A 15,426-nucleotide genomic window follows, 5' to 3' on the forward strand; every position below is an offset into this window, starting at 1 on the left:
TGACTCCAGATGGAAACCAAGTCACACATTCTTGGGGATGGAGAGATGGCTCAGTGGTTAAGAGTGGCTGCCCTTCCAGAGGTCCAGAGTTCAATTCCCAGCACCCACATGGTGTCTCACAACCATCTAGTGGGATCTGATGTCCTCTTCTGGCATAAAATTGTATATGCATATAGAGCGTCATATAAATAAAATAAGTAAATAAATCTTTAAAAAAAGAAGTTTAAGAAGAAAAGAAATGTCTTTCTATTTTCTGTTCACATGGGGGGAGGCAGGTCACACATTTAACTAAAGCCTTGTGAATGGGGTCTGCCATCTGCGGCCAGGATGGCTCGAAGTTTCACAGTATAGCTCAGGTTTTGGGGTCCTGGAACTGCGTTTCCCACAACTAAGTTATATACCAGGTGAGTCTTGCATGTGGTATGGCGGTTGCGGGAATTATGGGGTGATATGTCCAGGGTACTCAGACTTCAGCAGCAAAGACAGATAGCAACCCCAGGTCTGGTTCTCCCTCTGGAGTCAGTTTCCCCCCTCTATCTCTGTGCATTCTAGGGATCAAGCAGCTCACCAGGCTCGCATGGCAGGCACTATACTGAGTTATCTTGCCAGCCCCAGGCTAGTGTTTTTATTTATTTAAAAAGATACCAAAGAGCTCAGTCATTCGTTCCCTGTCTTCATCTCTCTCCCTCCATGAGAGGACACAGTCGTCAGTGGGGGCAAGCCCTCCCCAGAGCATTTCCATGCTGGCATCAGACTTCTAGCTTCCAGGACTATGAGAAAGACATTTCTGTGGTTAGGAAACAATACAGAGTCTGTATCTAAGCAGACTTAAACACTGGGGGCAGGATGGAGAGTTAGGACTTTGGGGCTGAAGGGGCCTTTTTAGATCAGCCTGTGGTACCTAGTCTGGAAGTGTGGCCAACTGGATCCCTGAGGTTTAAGAGTATGGCTTCTATCCAAACAGTGTCCTCCTAGGCTTATCCTAGGGCGATGGATAGACCACTGAGCTTGCCAGCTTCCACAGTAGGGTGTCTCTGAGCCCTGCAAGGAGAGTGTGCCTGGGCCTGTCCCTGGGAGATGGGTCTCCAGGCAGCAATTACACGGAGCTCCCTTTGGACCTCTTGGTAAAGAATCTGAAGCTGAGGAGTGAGAACTGACATGGAGTCTAAGTTCTCAAAACATGTCTATGAATATAGGTTCCTGTGCCACACAGGGGCTCTGAAAGACAGAAATAACTGTTCCCAGGTTGAAGGTGAGCGATCAGACACACAGGAAGGCTTTGGAGCCCAGCTCCATACTCTATATTCTACCTGTTCCCTTTCACGCCTGGGCACAGGTGTCCAGGGGGTGGGAGGAGGAACTCGGCACCCGTTGGTCAGAGAGTCGGAAGTTTCCATAAGGCTGCTTCTGGTGACAGGCTGGGTTTCTGTGTGCAGGGAGGCTGTCCTCAAGGGAGAGAGGATAGTGTTTGGTCAGGGACTGTTTTAGCTGACATCCAGGGAGCTATGAGGACATCCCAGGAAAGGCCTTCACAGGTGGAAAAAAAGGCTTTCAGAATCAAGGATTGTTGTTGGAATCTTTTCTGGGAGGTAGTAGGGAGCCCTTAAGGTGACTGAGCCTGAGGTGGAGCCTGCATCAGGAGTCAGAGACAAAGGAGAGTGAGCTAGTCTGTTCATTCCCTACCCATTCCATCCACTACCCCATCACTCTGCAAGGCCGGGCCCTGGGAACCCTGACTCCAGATGACACCTGACCTCTGACTCCGAAGGACTTGCAGACAGCAGACTGTGCACTTCCTGCACAGTGGGCCTATGGAGTCTTGTCTGGCACTGTGTTGATCTTGCACGAGCTGCTTTTAAAAGAAACTTCTAGTGAGGAAAAGAGAGCCCTAAGCTGCAGCTGGAAGAGGACACCTCCTCCCTCCCCCAGCCCACTCCCAATCTATACAGCTAGAACCGGCATCAGAGGACAGAGAGGAGAGGACATCTTCACTCCAGTACCCACTACAGCTGGAACAGAGGACCAGGAGAGGACGGCCTCACTCCAGTACCCACTACAGCCGGAACAGAGGACCAAGACAGATGACTTCACTCTAGTGTCTACTTGGTCCCTGGGGCCCAGAAACTTGGACTTTGGCTCTCTACACTTCAGGCAACTCCGAGAACGAGTGAAGGGCTCTTCAGATCACCTGTTGTCAAGGAAACCCTCATCTATTGGTGAAGGCCTAGCAGACCCCAGCTGGCCCCCATCCCTTGTCCACCAGGCTTTAACTGAAAAGGTACAGTCATGTTATCTGGCTGTGTGTCATCTGGCATGGGGCAGGGGAACACTCATCCCAACTGCTCTTAGTTATGACCACACTCGAAACCTAGGCCATGATTACGGGATGGAGCAGCTGTACTGAATCACTGGAGAGCAGACAGAAAGTCTTCAGTGAGGGGAACAGCTCTGGCGGGATATACATGTCTGTCCTGTGTCCATCCGAGTTAAGTTCCAGCCCATCTGAGTACCTCGCATGTCCTCATAACCACCCAACCAGACGACACAAAGTTCCCTTCCAGTTGCTGGACTTTCACTCATACAGACGATGACACTACGCCTTTAGTCACAAAGTTGACTCTTTAAATGAGAAAGCAGGCGGCATTTAAAGATGGTGAATGCAAAACTCTGATTAGGAGAGGGGCCAGAGAATGAATGGAGGGTCGGCAAGGGTTTCAGATTCTGTGAGAGGATTTTAGAAGTCCTACAATTATCTCCCTCTCAGCTCTTGATTGTCAGACTGAAGAGAACAAAGACGGGGCATGAGGAATCTAAGACGATGGGGAATTACATCCATAATCCCCTCCCATCTGACTCTGGCAGGCAGGCAAGTATAGATGGTATTTAACTTACCCTTTTCCACACCCCCAGCGCCCAGGCCCTATTAGAGTTGGCTGCAGCAGCACCGTGTGAGCCACTGGGCAGGGATCCACAAGCAAGCTGGAACACGGTCTTGCCAAGATCCAAGAATCCATCCCAAACTGGGAAAATATTTTCTCACAAGAAGCACCAGCCATTGCTGCACATCTGTGCAGACAGCTCATCCGCCCATGTGAGCAGATGAAGATACAAAAAGGTGGACCCAGCATGAGTACCGGACCTACAGCTGTATCGGTGGCCAAGGAATTTGGTCCTATAACCAGAAAGGCAGTAGCCAGCGAAAGTAAAGTATGGTCTTTGCTTCCAATTTGACACTTTCTCTCAAACGGTTCTTAGTCTTTGATCTCAGTCCAGCTGGAAATAGGAACGCAGGGCAGAAAGCACAACGGCTTTCTTGAGTGGGAGAGACGACGGAGCCTGGAGTTTTGGTTGTGTTTTTTTTTTTTTTTTTTTAATGGAGATGGGCGTTAGAGCCGGCTACAAGGAGACTTTTACCTAGACATTGTCACTGCTGATCTGGCCTTGTGCTGAGAGGTGAGAGAGAAGACAAGGATTTCTCAGACATCTCCCGCTCAGAAGTAACTGGGGTCTCACAGAGAGAGAGCCCCTACTTTCCTGAGTCTGAGCTGAAGTTATTCCATCTGTCCATCTGTCCATCTGTTGCTGGAGTGTGACGGCATGTGCTTCGCACAGTGCTCAGCCTGGCCTGGCATGCAGCCAGCTGGCAATTGTCAAGTTTCTGTATTGTTGGTCACGGGCGTGACTGGCTGGGTGTGGAGTGTATCTGAGAGTGTGTGTTCTCTGCGGTCCTGTTCACAATACGTGGATAGAATGACAAAGAAGAGCAGAAGTTTAAGATGTTGGGGCTTTATTCTGCTTCATCTTGCGGTGGGAACAGCCCAAAGATGAGGAATTATGAACAAAAGAGGTGGAGACCGAGGGACGGATCCCACTTTACAAGAATCCATTCTCTATGACCAGTCCACGTCCCTGAGAAAGGCATTAATCCTTCCTGTCGACATAATTGCCTTGGAAAACTTTCGCGTCTCAGATGTGTCATAATGGCAACCAAATTCGAACATAAATCTAAGTATGGCCAAATCACAACTCATACCACAGCCACAGGCCAAGAGTGAGGGCGTGTTTCATAATGGTGGTGAGGCAGGGTGTGGAGACCGCATAAACCATTTCCGGGAGCATGGGAAAGAAAGTCTGGCTTTGAGATGCAGGCACACATATAACCAGGGCCCCAGTCAAGCCTGAGCGGACACACTCAGGTATGAATGGTCACCGTCCACTGGCTCCTACAAGAGCCTGTGCTGAGTCCTGTCTGTCCCAGGATCTCACACGTGATCGATCACACTTACTTGCACAGGTCTTCCCGTCGCTGCGGAGCACGTGATCCTCAGGACATTGACAGGCAAAGGACTTGTCTGTGTTGACGCAGGAATATTCGCAACCGTGGTCACTCAGCAAGCAGTAATCCGCCCCTGTAAAACCAAAGCCACGTGAGATCCCTGGGGCCTCCGTCCGCAAGGCCTCTGAGCTGCGATGGAAATTAAGTAACAGTTCACATTTATGGCTATTAAAAGCACTGGTCCCCTGCAGAATTCCCCATAGTCTCCCTGGAGGGCAGAGGAGAACATGCATTGTCCGTACACTTCCCTCTTGTGATAAACCCTTCCCTAGTGGAGAGGTGGAAGGGGACTCACTGGAGCAGGTCTTGAGGTCATCATTGATGAGGAAGCCTTCCGAGCACTGGCAGACAAAGGATTCCTCCGTGTTCAGACATAGCTGCTCACAGCCGTGGTCTTGCTGTGCACAGTGGTCCACCCCTGCATTAGTCACAAACACAGGAGAACATAAAGGGACTGAGGTGCCAATGCCTGACTGTCAGCCAAAGCCTTCCTGGTGACCACAGCAGCCACAGGGAAGGGTCCACTCTACCTCATACAACTGGACTTGCCGGGAAATCAGCCTTGCTCCATGTCATAGCCAGCTCCAATGGACTTGACACAAACCTAGAGTCACTGGGGGAGAGGAACCCTCATTTGAGGAATTGCCTCCACCAAATTGGCCCGTGGGCATGTGTGGTATGTTCTTGATTGTTGATTGATCACAATCCACCGTGAATAATGTCCACCCAGGGAAGGTGGTCCTGAGTGGTGTAGGATCATGAGCTGAATATGAACTGGATGCAAGCCAGCACACAGCATTCTTCTGTGGCCTCCGCCTCAGCTCTTGCCTTGACTTCCCTCAGTCATTAACTGTAACATGGGGGTGTAAGTGGAAATAAACCCTTTCCTCCACAGGTTGCTCTTGGTCACGCATTTATCAGAGCAACAGAGAAGCAAACTAGATACAGCTGAAGCCCTCCAAACAGCGGCTGGCATACAGCAACTGTTTAACGAATGGTTGTTATTATTACTAAGTAGTGCTCAGAAAGAATCATTGTGTAATTTATTTTTATTTGAAAAAGAAAAAAAGTGATTTTTTAAAAATTCTCTTGATCAGGACATCCAGATTCAGACAGTAAACAAAAGCCTTGCTGCTTGTGTGGCCCCTTCTGGCACCCAAACCCCACACAGCTGGTCCTTGGACAGGGACCTGGAAATACATAGCTGGGGTGGACGCTCCCATAGAGAGCCCCTTGGGCTGCCTCCCAGATTTACTGAACGGAGAAAGGGCACCCTCCATCACCTGGACAGACACTGAAGACTTCATGATGGCCCACTGAAGTAAGCCTTTTCATTCTTGTGTGGCTGAAGGACCAGCAGCTTCTGGAACAATCCATCGGTAGACACACCCCAAAAACACTTACAGCATCTCAGGAGCCACCAACCCACGCTCACATCCTGATTCTGCCATTTAAATTGTCGGGAGGCGTGTGAGAGCTAGGATGTTGGAGGTGCTCGCAACTGTGCCTGCCATGTGAGCGCTCAGAACGCTGTGTCATCACGCCTGAGAACGGCGTGGATTTTATTTCCCTGGGAGCTTCTGGATGGAAATAGCTTGGTTTAAGCATTCTGAAAGTTTGAACAGAGGAAGACCCCCATCTCTTCTGGGCTCTTCTAGACTTCGCAAGGTGTTGCAAGATATTTGATCACACGTGAAACTCTGAGACTGTGTTAATAAAATTAAACTTGGATGGGGGATGGAGTGGACAAGAATTAGCCATAGAGAGAGCAAAGGCATAGGGAAGGACTTAGAGATTTGTGAGATTTGTGGTTTTTTTGTTTGTTTGTTTATAGGTTGTTTTTTTTTTTTTTTTGGCTTGGGAAAGTTGGTGAGTTACGTCTCAGCTTCTCTGAGCTATCAAGTTTTCACCCTAACATCTGACTTCTTTATTGGTAAACAGAATAGAGACTTAGCTAAAACCTACATTTGGCGGCCACAACAGCAGCCCAGCCAGTGCCGGTGGGACCTGAAATCCCGCCAGGCCATGGTCTGAGGGGTGGGGCGCTGACTATGGGGTGCAGAACTCAGTGGTTAAAATATGAGTAGATTCAGGTGCAAGTGCTAAGCTGAAAGAAAAACAATCTCCCTGTCCCCCATATGGATTCTCTTCATTATTACAGCTCAACCTTTGACGCGGGTAGTACTAACGGTACCACTGGATGGGTTATAAAATGCAGGAAACCCTGAAGCTATAGAAGGGTATGGCTGCTAAGAGCCCAAAGGACTGCGCATGGACCCCACCCCATCAGCACCCACCCCGGACACACTCACGGCTGCAGGTCTTGCCATTGGAGTCCAGGGTATAGCCCCGACGGCAGCGGCAGTAGTGGCCTTCCTCTGTGTTGACACACTCGTGTTCACAGCCTGGCTTGTTTAGTGCACAGTAGTTGATCCCTGAGGGGAGAAAGTGAACACCCTCCTTCAGATGCTGTGAGGAGATTAGGGTGGACTCCAGGGTTCCCACAGCCCCCATGGAGACAGCTGGTGGGTGCTGCTTGCTGAGGCAAGCCAGGAATTATCCTTCTTTCTTCAGTCACTTACCAGGCAAGGGCCAGGCCCTAAGTTAGAAGTGTAGATGCCAATGTGAGCATTGCCATAGCCCTGCCTTCAGGGTTTGTGCTCTGGCAACACAACAGAGAGGAACCAGGAACATTAGACACCAAAGATACAATCAAGTATCAAAACGAAGTGAGGTTATTGAGGCCTCCTCCTACACACTCCACTGCTGGTCACGCCACAAACTGGGGAACAGGGTAAGTGGACCAGGCACAGATGCAACTTCATCCGGTGAAGGCGTATGTCACAAACAATCCCACACCAGTTTGGAATTATGACCAATAGAGAGGTTATTTATTTAGAGGGGAAAAACTTACAGATCACTGTCCCCGAAAACAGCCCTCTGCGCAATCAGGAAGGGAGCCTACTCGCTGGAAGCCAGGAAGCCAGGAGAGCGCAAGTGAGGGCAGTTGCTGCTTTTTTAAAGAAAGAGAGACCACGCCTCAATGGGCTGGTATCTCAGCAGCTATTGGCTGAAGGAGCGGAAGGATCTCCCGCAACACCTCCCCCTTTTGTTTAAGTATGAGAGTTCTAAACCTACTACGAAGTTATATACAATAAGTACAAATATCCTATTCTAACTAGCTTAAGTCTTGTATAATAAATAACTTGGCCAAGTCATCAACCCCATTGAAGATCTGAGAAGGGAAATAATGTTATGCAACAAATCACAGAGACAACTAGCTACCTGGGCAATCACCCAAGGTCACGTTTGTAGCGTTGAAGCAACCAATTTTGGCTACGGCCTAACATAACTGACAGACCATTTTCAAAGGCAAGAAACTTTTCAAAACTATCTTACCCTGTCTTGGCAGGATATGACAGCCCTGTTTTACCCATGTACGGATACTCTGTATCTCTGTCAGTGGTTGAGGCATGGGCATTTCTTTGCCCAAAGGCCAGTTCTGCCAAGAAGAAAGGCTCCAGGTGGAGTGTCTTTGGTGCTCAACATTCTCTCGGGAATAGATCGGTGTTGCCAGGAGCAATTGTGTCTCACTACCACGAAACTCTGAGTTAGATTAAAGGCCATTTTTTACAGCTCTTTGAAGAGGTTGAAGATTAACTATCTATACTGAATATAATCTCTATGTATCTAAAGAACCTGATTAGTCTAATTATAATTGACAAACTTAGACGACTATTGATCTATATAATTCTCAGTACCTATCTAACTTAAAGACTAAGACAATAAACAACTGTGCAATGAATGAGGACAATATGACCTCCAAATAAAAACAATGTACAAATATACAATGCAATATGGTAAATATATATCAATACATAAATAATATATAAGTATCTTAATCAGAGGTAGAAATGTACACTGCAATATGGTAAATTTATACAATATATATATCAATACATAAAAAAGGTTTTAAACAGAGGTATGCCAAAGTCAGATGTCAGAATTGTTAGATAATAACTGTCCTTGTTACGTGTTAGTTCATAAAGTTGGAAGCTGGCTGTGAAGTCCGTACTGAAACCATGAATGATGACCACCAATCCTGCATATCAAGTTATGATGTCAGATGAATGGCCAGAGAAGAAATTCCAAAAAATCTGGAAAGGTTAAGAATGTTGAAGCGGAGAGTCCAAACTCTTCATTTAGGAAGTCCAGGTTCAGAGAAGTAAAAGGAGTCAGTCCGAAGTGACATCGCTGGTGTGAATGGCTGTGCTCGGATGGGACCTCATGACTCGGAGCTCAGAACAACGGGGGAGTTCACGCCACTTTTAAGGATGCTGTTTCAGCTATGATGAGCCCCAACCTGAGCACTAGAGTCCAGAATCTTCAAGTCCACCCCCTGGACTACATCTGTCATCGACTCAGCCTCAGAGTCTGCTGGGGTTCCAGGCTTTGCATCACCACCTTTGTGGTCAGTGTTTGACCGACGACAGCACTCACTGTCCAGGGGGAGGTGACAAGGGAGACTGAGTCCTGGCCAAGGGCTTTCCTTCAGGATGACGCTGCCCTGAACTACTTTCCCCATTTTAATTGGATGATATTGAGTACTCTCGAAACACATTTGTTTTTAATTAGATTTGAAAACAGCCACCAGCCTCCTGTTTCATGTAAATGGCTCAGTGTCTGGAGGACCCAGAACACTTGGGAGATCTGAGATTCCTAATTACAAATCTCAGATTTTAAGCCAGACACTTTGCTTCCCTCTGCCATGTAATGCTCTAGAGACCACGAGTGCTCCCTCCCACTCCCAGCTGCCTGCTATAATGGAAGACTGAGTGCAAGCTTTAAGCCAGGGTGGCTCTGACAGACCGACCTCAGAGGTCCAGGCCAGGGCTCGCGGCAAAGACAACGGAAAATGTAATGACGAGGAGGAAGATTGAGAGATGGGCGGATGAGGACGCCAGCTCTGATGAAAAGGTCTAGTTCTCCTGGATTAAAAAAGCAACCAGGGCCCCTGGCTGCACAGGAAACGGAGCTGTCAGATAAACATCATCATGATAACCATCAGATAAACACGGATGAGCTTGAGGGACCCTGGCAGAAGTCACAGTCTACTAAACAGCCCATCTTGGGGCAATGCCTGTCCTTGGAGCCTTCTCTTCCTCAGGTGCCTCTCGGGTGGAGTGTGGAGGGGTGGCAAAGGTGAAGGAAATCCTTGAGGTCTGGCAGGAGATTCAGAATCTCAAGCAAGAGCTCCATCAAGGCTACATGCCTGACTTGTCCACTTGTTCTCCATTAGTAACACACCAAGCATGCTACCATGATGCCTCTGTGCTGAACCAGATCTAACTATTTCCCTAAGCACCCTCATCCCCTGTTACTGATTTCCCACGGTGCACTCAGTCCCCCAAACATTCATCCCTGAGAAAAGGTGTCTGTAGCACACAGGGGAGTGGCTAGGCCCTGAAGTTGGCCTCACACATACCACTGGGCGTGTGTGGTCTAATTGTCTTCATGTTCTGAGTGCTCTCCATTGAGGCTATTATTTAACACTTGGCTGTTTCAAGGGTTTGTCTCCAGGCTTGGCAGTGGATACACAAAGTTTGGTACTTATTAGGACGCATGTAGAACTTAGTCTGTGCCATGAACAGAATGTGATCTGTTTAGAGTCAGTTTCACACATGGCTCATAGTGTTTTCAGAGAGGTTCATGGTACATCTCACCAGTGCTTGTGGCAAGCATCTGAGTCCTCACCCCATCCTGCTGATGCCCTGCTTTCCTTGAGTGTGGCTGCAATGACCTAGGGAATTACTCTCCTTCTTCCTTCCTATCAGAGAATCCAGAACTTTAATGTCCCCACACTTAGCAGCTCCTTTAACGTCCCATCTCTGTGCCTTTTTTCCTCCCTCAAAATTCCACAAACCCTAACCCACCCCCATTTCAAGAAGACGCTTCAGCACAGACAGAGTTGCTAAACAAATCTCGTGACCAGAGCCAGTCTATTCAGTCTCTAGGAAAACATCCCACAATAGGTTCTAGTGGCCACAGGAAAATAGGAGCAGAGAACGTTAACGAACACCAGTGTCCACTGCAAACATAGTGAGCTAAGGGTCTGCCAAGAGGAGAAGCGTTTTGGTGGAAAGGAACATGGTGCATGGGCACTTACTTCGGCAGGTTTTCCCGTCTGGATTCAGCATGAAGCCCTTCAAGCAGCGGCAGAAAGCGGACTTCTGGGCATTAACACACTCGTGCTGACATCCGTGGTTAGACAAGGCACAGTAGTCTATCTCTGGAAAGAAAGCAAGGTCCTAGGAATCATGAATAAGTCAATATGACTAGCCATGAAAACAAGGATTCTCGGCCCCCATTTTCCCCAAGTGTGTAAAATATGGGCCTCAAGGTTCAGGTCCAGAAGAGCCCTCTTCAAAAAGCCATTTCCATGTCTTTATTATGTCCTCGTCTCAAATATCTTTTCGCATTTGTTTTTTGGTTTTTGGAGACAGAGTTTCTCTGGGTAGCTCTGACTGTCCTGGAGCCCATGCTCTAGATAGACCAAGCTGGCCTTGAACTCACAGAGATCCTCTGCCTCCCAAGTGCTGGGATTAAAGATGAGCACCACCACACCAGGCTTGATGTTTTTATTTCACAAAATATTTATATACCAGTTGCTTCTTGTAAAAGCCACTGAAATTCAATCTGCATTGGGGGCTGGGTGTGGTGGTGCACACCTTTATTCCCAATCCTTGGGAAGCACAGGCAGGCAGATCTCTGTGAATTCAAGTTCATCTCAAAAACAAAATATAAAAGAAAAAATTGTGTTGGGTAAGAATGGCATTTAGGTTGGTACTGGAGTTCTGAACTCTGGTCCCAACACCCAGCAGCCAGTGCTTTATGCACTGGGTCATATTTAGCTTCGTTTTCAGTGCACTTAATCGCTGATGCAGTTACCTCCACTTTTAGTTCACAGAAAGATTTTTATTAATCACAACTGAGTATCATATACTATTTGTGCCCCTTTCTACAATAATAAAATGGCTTATATGGTTTCCTTTAGCATGTTAATATTGTACATTGCATTGATTGAGTTTTGAGTATTAAAGCCAACCTTGAATTCCTGGGCTAAATCCCACAAGGTTATGATGCATTGCTCTTTTTGTATATTGTTGACCTGATTGCTAAAAGCAAAGACATTTGTATGTAAAATTTTCTTACAGCTTATTCTGGTTTGAGCATTAGGGTAATGCTGACTTAGGAATGAACTGAAATACATTTATCATTTATATTGAGGAGTCACTTGTATAGAATTAGCAATAGTTATTGCTCAAATTCTTGGTAGGCTTAGTGGTTAAGTCAAATAGGTCTAAAGATTTCTCGATGTATAGATTTAAGTTGTAAGTTAAACTGATTTAAGAGACATGACTAATCAGATTGCCTATTTCTTCTGGAGTAAACTGTAGTTGTTTGTTTTGTTCAAAGGATTTGTCCATATCATACAAGCTATTGGCATTTTGTGTGTGGTAATATTTTTCCTTTCAATGGACCAATAGTGATTTCCACATTCTTAATATTTTGGGGGGATTTGTGTCTGCTCCCTCCTTTTTCTCCTAGCTAGTCTGGTAAGAAATTTAACAATTTTCTTTCTTTCTTTTTTATTTGAGACAGGATCTCACTATGTAGCTCTGGCTGTTCTGGAACTCACCTTGTAGACCAAACTGCCTTTGAAATCACAGAAATCCACCTGCCTCTGCCTCTTGAGTGCTAGCATTTTCTTGTTTTTAATTTTTAAAATTAAAATAATTATATCATCCTCCTTTTTCTTTCCTCCTTCCAACCCTTCTCACTCCCACTTCCCTCCCTGTTAAATTTAAGTTCTCTTTTCTTTATATACATTTGTTTAACATATATGTTATATATGTGATACAATATACATACTTCTCCTTTAACAATATGTATAGATCTTTAACATATACGTATGTATATGTATATCTTTAACACACATATATGTGTGTGTAAAACATATACGCATACTTTTTATTTAATACACACACACACACACACACACACACACACACACACACACCCTGCTGACTCTGTTTCACATTGCACGTGTGTGATTTCAGGACTGACCATTTGGTAGATTACCCATTGGGCTCTCCCTGAGGTAGACTTACTGTCCCACTCTCCCATTCCGTGACTGCCTGTGGTTGTTTGTCAATGGGCGGGGCCTCATGAGATCAGCCCATCTATAGGGTGGCTCTTGTTCAGATCTTGCTTAGGTCATTATTAATTGCCTTTTTGCTTTGTTTCCTAATTTATTTCTACTTATCTACAAGGTTTTATTTTGATAAATTGAATGTATAACTAGACAGTTTTATAAAAAAATAATAAAAACTTGGTAATTACAACAACGAGAAGAAACTTGTCCTAGATGATTAGTATGTTATGAAAAAACAAACCAAAACCTCTCACCAGGTAAAGTGGTATGCACCTGTAATCCCATCATTCAGGAGGGTGAGACAAAAATTACCAATTCAAGGCAAGCCTGAGCTATACGATGAGACCTTGTTTCAAAACAAAACAACAAACAAAAATCACATCTCTTCATAACATATGTGGTGGATCATACATTAATACAAAATTTTGGAAGTTAATTTTGCACACACATTAAAAGACTTAACATGTGTCTTGGTTTGGTTTATTTACTACTACTGTAATGAAACACTGTGACCAAAGCAACTTGGGGAAGAAAGGATTTATGTGGTTTACACGTCCAAACCATAGCCCATCACTGAAGGAATGTTGTAATAGGAGCGGCGGGGCTGCGTCCCCAGCACCCCGGCCGCCTACATGGCTAGCTTAGCTTATGCCCCGAAATAATTACACGGAAATTGTATTCTTTTAAACACTGCTTGGCCCATTTCTATCTAGCCTCTTCTCGGCTAACTCTCGCACCTGGACTAGCCCATATCTTATAATCTGTGTAGCCCACGAGCTGGCTTACCAGGAATGATCTTAACCTGCGTCTGTCTGGAGTGGGAGAATCATGGCGACTCCCTGACTCAGCTTCTTTCTCCCAGCATTCTGTTCTGTTTACTCCACCCACCTATGTTTTAACCTATGAGGGCCAAGCAGTTTCTTTATTGCTTAACCAATGAAATCAACAGATAGAAAGATGACCCTCGTCCATCAAAGGAAGTCAAGAAGGAACTCAGACAGGACAGGCAACTGAGGCAGAAGCCCATGCAGAAGTCACAGAGGAGTGTTGCTTTCTGGCTTGCTCCCTATGGCTTGCTCAGCCTGCTTACTTAGAGAATCCAGGACCACCAACCTAGGAATGGCACCACTCACAATGAACTGGGCCCTTCCTCATCAACCACTAATTAAGAAAATGGCCTACAGGTTTGCTTACAGCCACATCTTATGGAGACATTTTCTTTTCTTTTTTTCTGGTTTTTCAAGACAGAGTTTCTCTGTGTGTATTCCTGACTGTCCTGAACTCACTCGTCAACCAGGCTGGCCTTGAACTCGCAGAGATCTACTTGCCTCTGTCTCCTGAGTGCTGTGATTAAAAGTGTGTGCCACCATAGACCAGCTGGAGGCATTTTCCTAACTGAAATTTCTCAGAGGACCTTAGCTTATGTCAAGTTGACATAAAACTATCCAGCATGACATGTCAATAATCTTTGACTCCATAAATTGTTTTGCATTTTGTTCCTAAGAACATAAAAAAAAAGGATTTATACATATGGGTGTGAAAAACGTATCACAAAAACCTGTTCAATAAATTATACCAGGTAATATACAAAATATGATGCAGACATTAAAATGTTTTATAACATGCAAATGATGTGCTAAAATGCCCCAGATTCAATGGTTATTATATGTTCTAACACTATAAAAATATATCCGTGCGTGTACACTTTAAAAGGGGAGGCTGTTGAGATGGGTCACGTAAAAGCCTGATGGTCTGAGTTTGATCTCTGGAGCCGGTGTTTGGTGATTTGACAGAGAACAGCTCCCAGAGGCTCGCATATTTGAATGCTTAGTCATTAGGGAGTGGAACTGTTTCAGAAGGACTAGAAGGAATCAGGAGGTGTGATGAAATCAGAGGACCTTGCTAGAGAAGGTGTGACCTTGTTAGAGGAGGTGTGGACCTGTTGGAGGAGGTGTGACCTTGTTGGAGGAGGTGTGACCTTGTTGGAGAAGGTGTGACCTTGTTGGAGGAGGTGTGACCTTGTTGGAGAAGGTGTGACCTTGTTGGAGGAGGTGTGACCTTGTCGGAGGGAGGTGTGTCACTGGGTTGTGGACTTTGAGGTTTCAAAAGCCTACATCAGGCCCATTCCATTGTCTCTCTCCTTGCCTGCTGCCCGAGGATCATGATGTAAAGCTCTCAGCTCCTTCTCCAGCAGCTTGGCTTCCCACCTGCCACTGTGGGAAGTGCTAATGGATGCTAATGGACTAATCCTCTGGAATTGTAAGCAAACCCCCAGTTAAATGCTCTCTTCTATAAGGGCTGCCTTGGTCACGGTGTCTCTTCACAGCTATAGAATGGTAACTAAGACTTCAAATAAAGGCGGAAGGAGAAAACTAACTTAATAAAGTTGTCCCGTGACTATATGCCATGGCACACTTAGCCCTGCATTCACACATCATAATAAAAATTTTAAAAAATTAGAGCCAGCAAATGTCTAGACAAATAAAGATACTTGCTGCTAAGTTCTCCATTCTTGGAATCCACTGACACTTTAAAGTTGTCTTTGATCTCTACATATCTACACACACACACACACACACAAACACACACACACTGCTAAGTTCTCCATTCTTGGAATCCACTGACACCTTAAAGTTGTCTTGGATCTCTACATATTTACCTTGGCACACACACATATCTACACACACACACACACACACACACACCAAAACAAACAAACAAACACAGGCTGGAGAGATGGCTCAACGGTGGGGGCTGGAGGGATGGCTCAGAGGTTAAGAGCACTGACTGCTCTTCCAAAGGTCCTGAGTTCAATTCCCAGCAACCACATGGGGACTCCAAACCATTTGTAGTGAGATTTGGGGCCCTCTTCTGG

The 15,426-nt window shown here is 45.9% G+C and overlaps 1 protein-coding gene across 2 annotated transcripts in view; it reads right to left on the bottom strand.

Moving 5' to 3' along the window:
• Positions 1 to 15,426, bottom strand: part of Matn2 (matrilin 2) — a 114,243-nt gene that overhangs the window by 18,392 nt on the left and 80,425 nt on the right. For both annotated transcript variants that reach the window (XM_041637724.1, XM_041637723.1), the window contains exons 7-10: positions 10,503 to 10,625; positions 6,649 to 6,771; positions 4,632 to 4,754; positions 4,287 to 4,409 (exon numbers count right to left, since the gene is read on the bottom strand). In XM_041637724.1, coding sequence (XP_041493658.1) covers positions 4,287 to 4,409; positions 4,632 to 4,754; positions 6,649 to 6,771; positions 10,503 to 10,625 — 492 coding nt within the window. The remainder of the gene's footprint in view (positions 1 to 4,286; positions 4,410 to 4,631; positions 4,755 to 6,648; positions 6,772 to 10,502; positions 10,626 to 15,426) is intronic.

This window comes from Microtus oregoni, unplaced genomic scaffold, assembly GCF_018167655.1.
Source record: "Microtus oregoni isolate MIOR12 unplaced genomic scaffold, Mior012 000053F_ref0000044, whole genome shotgun sequence".
Lineage (NCBI taxonomy): Eukaryota > Metazoa > Chordata > Mammalia > Rodentia > Cricetidae > Microtus > Microtus oregoni.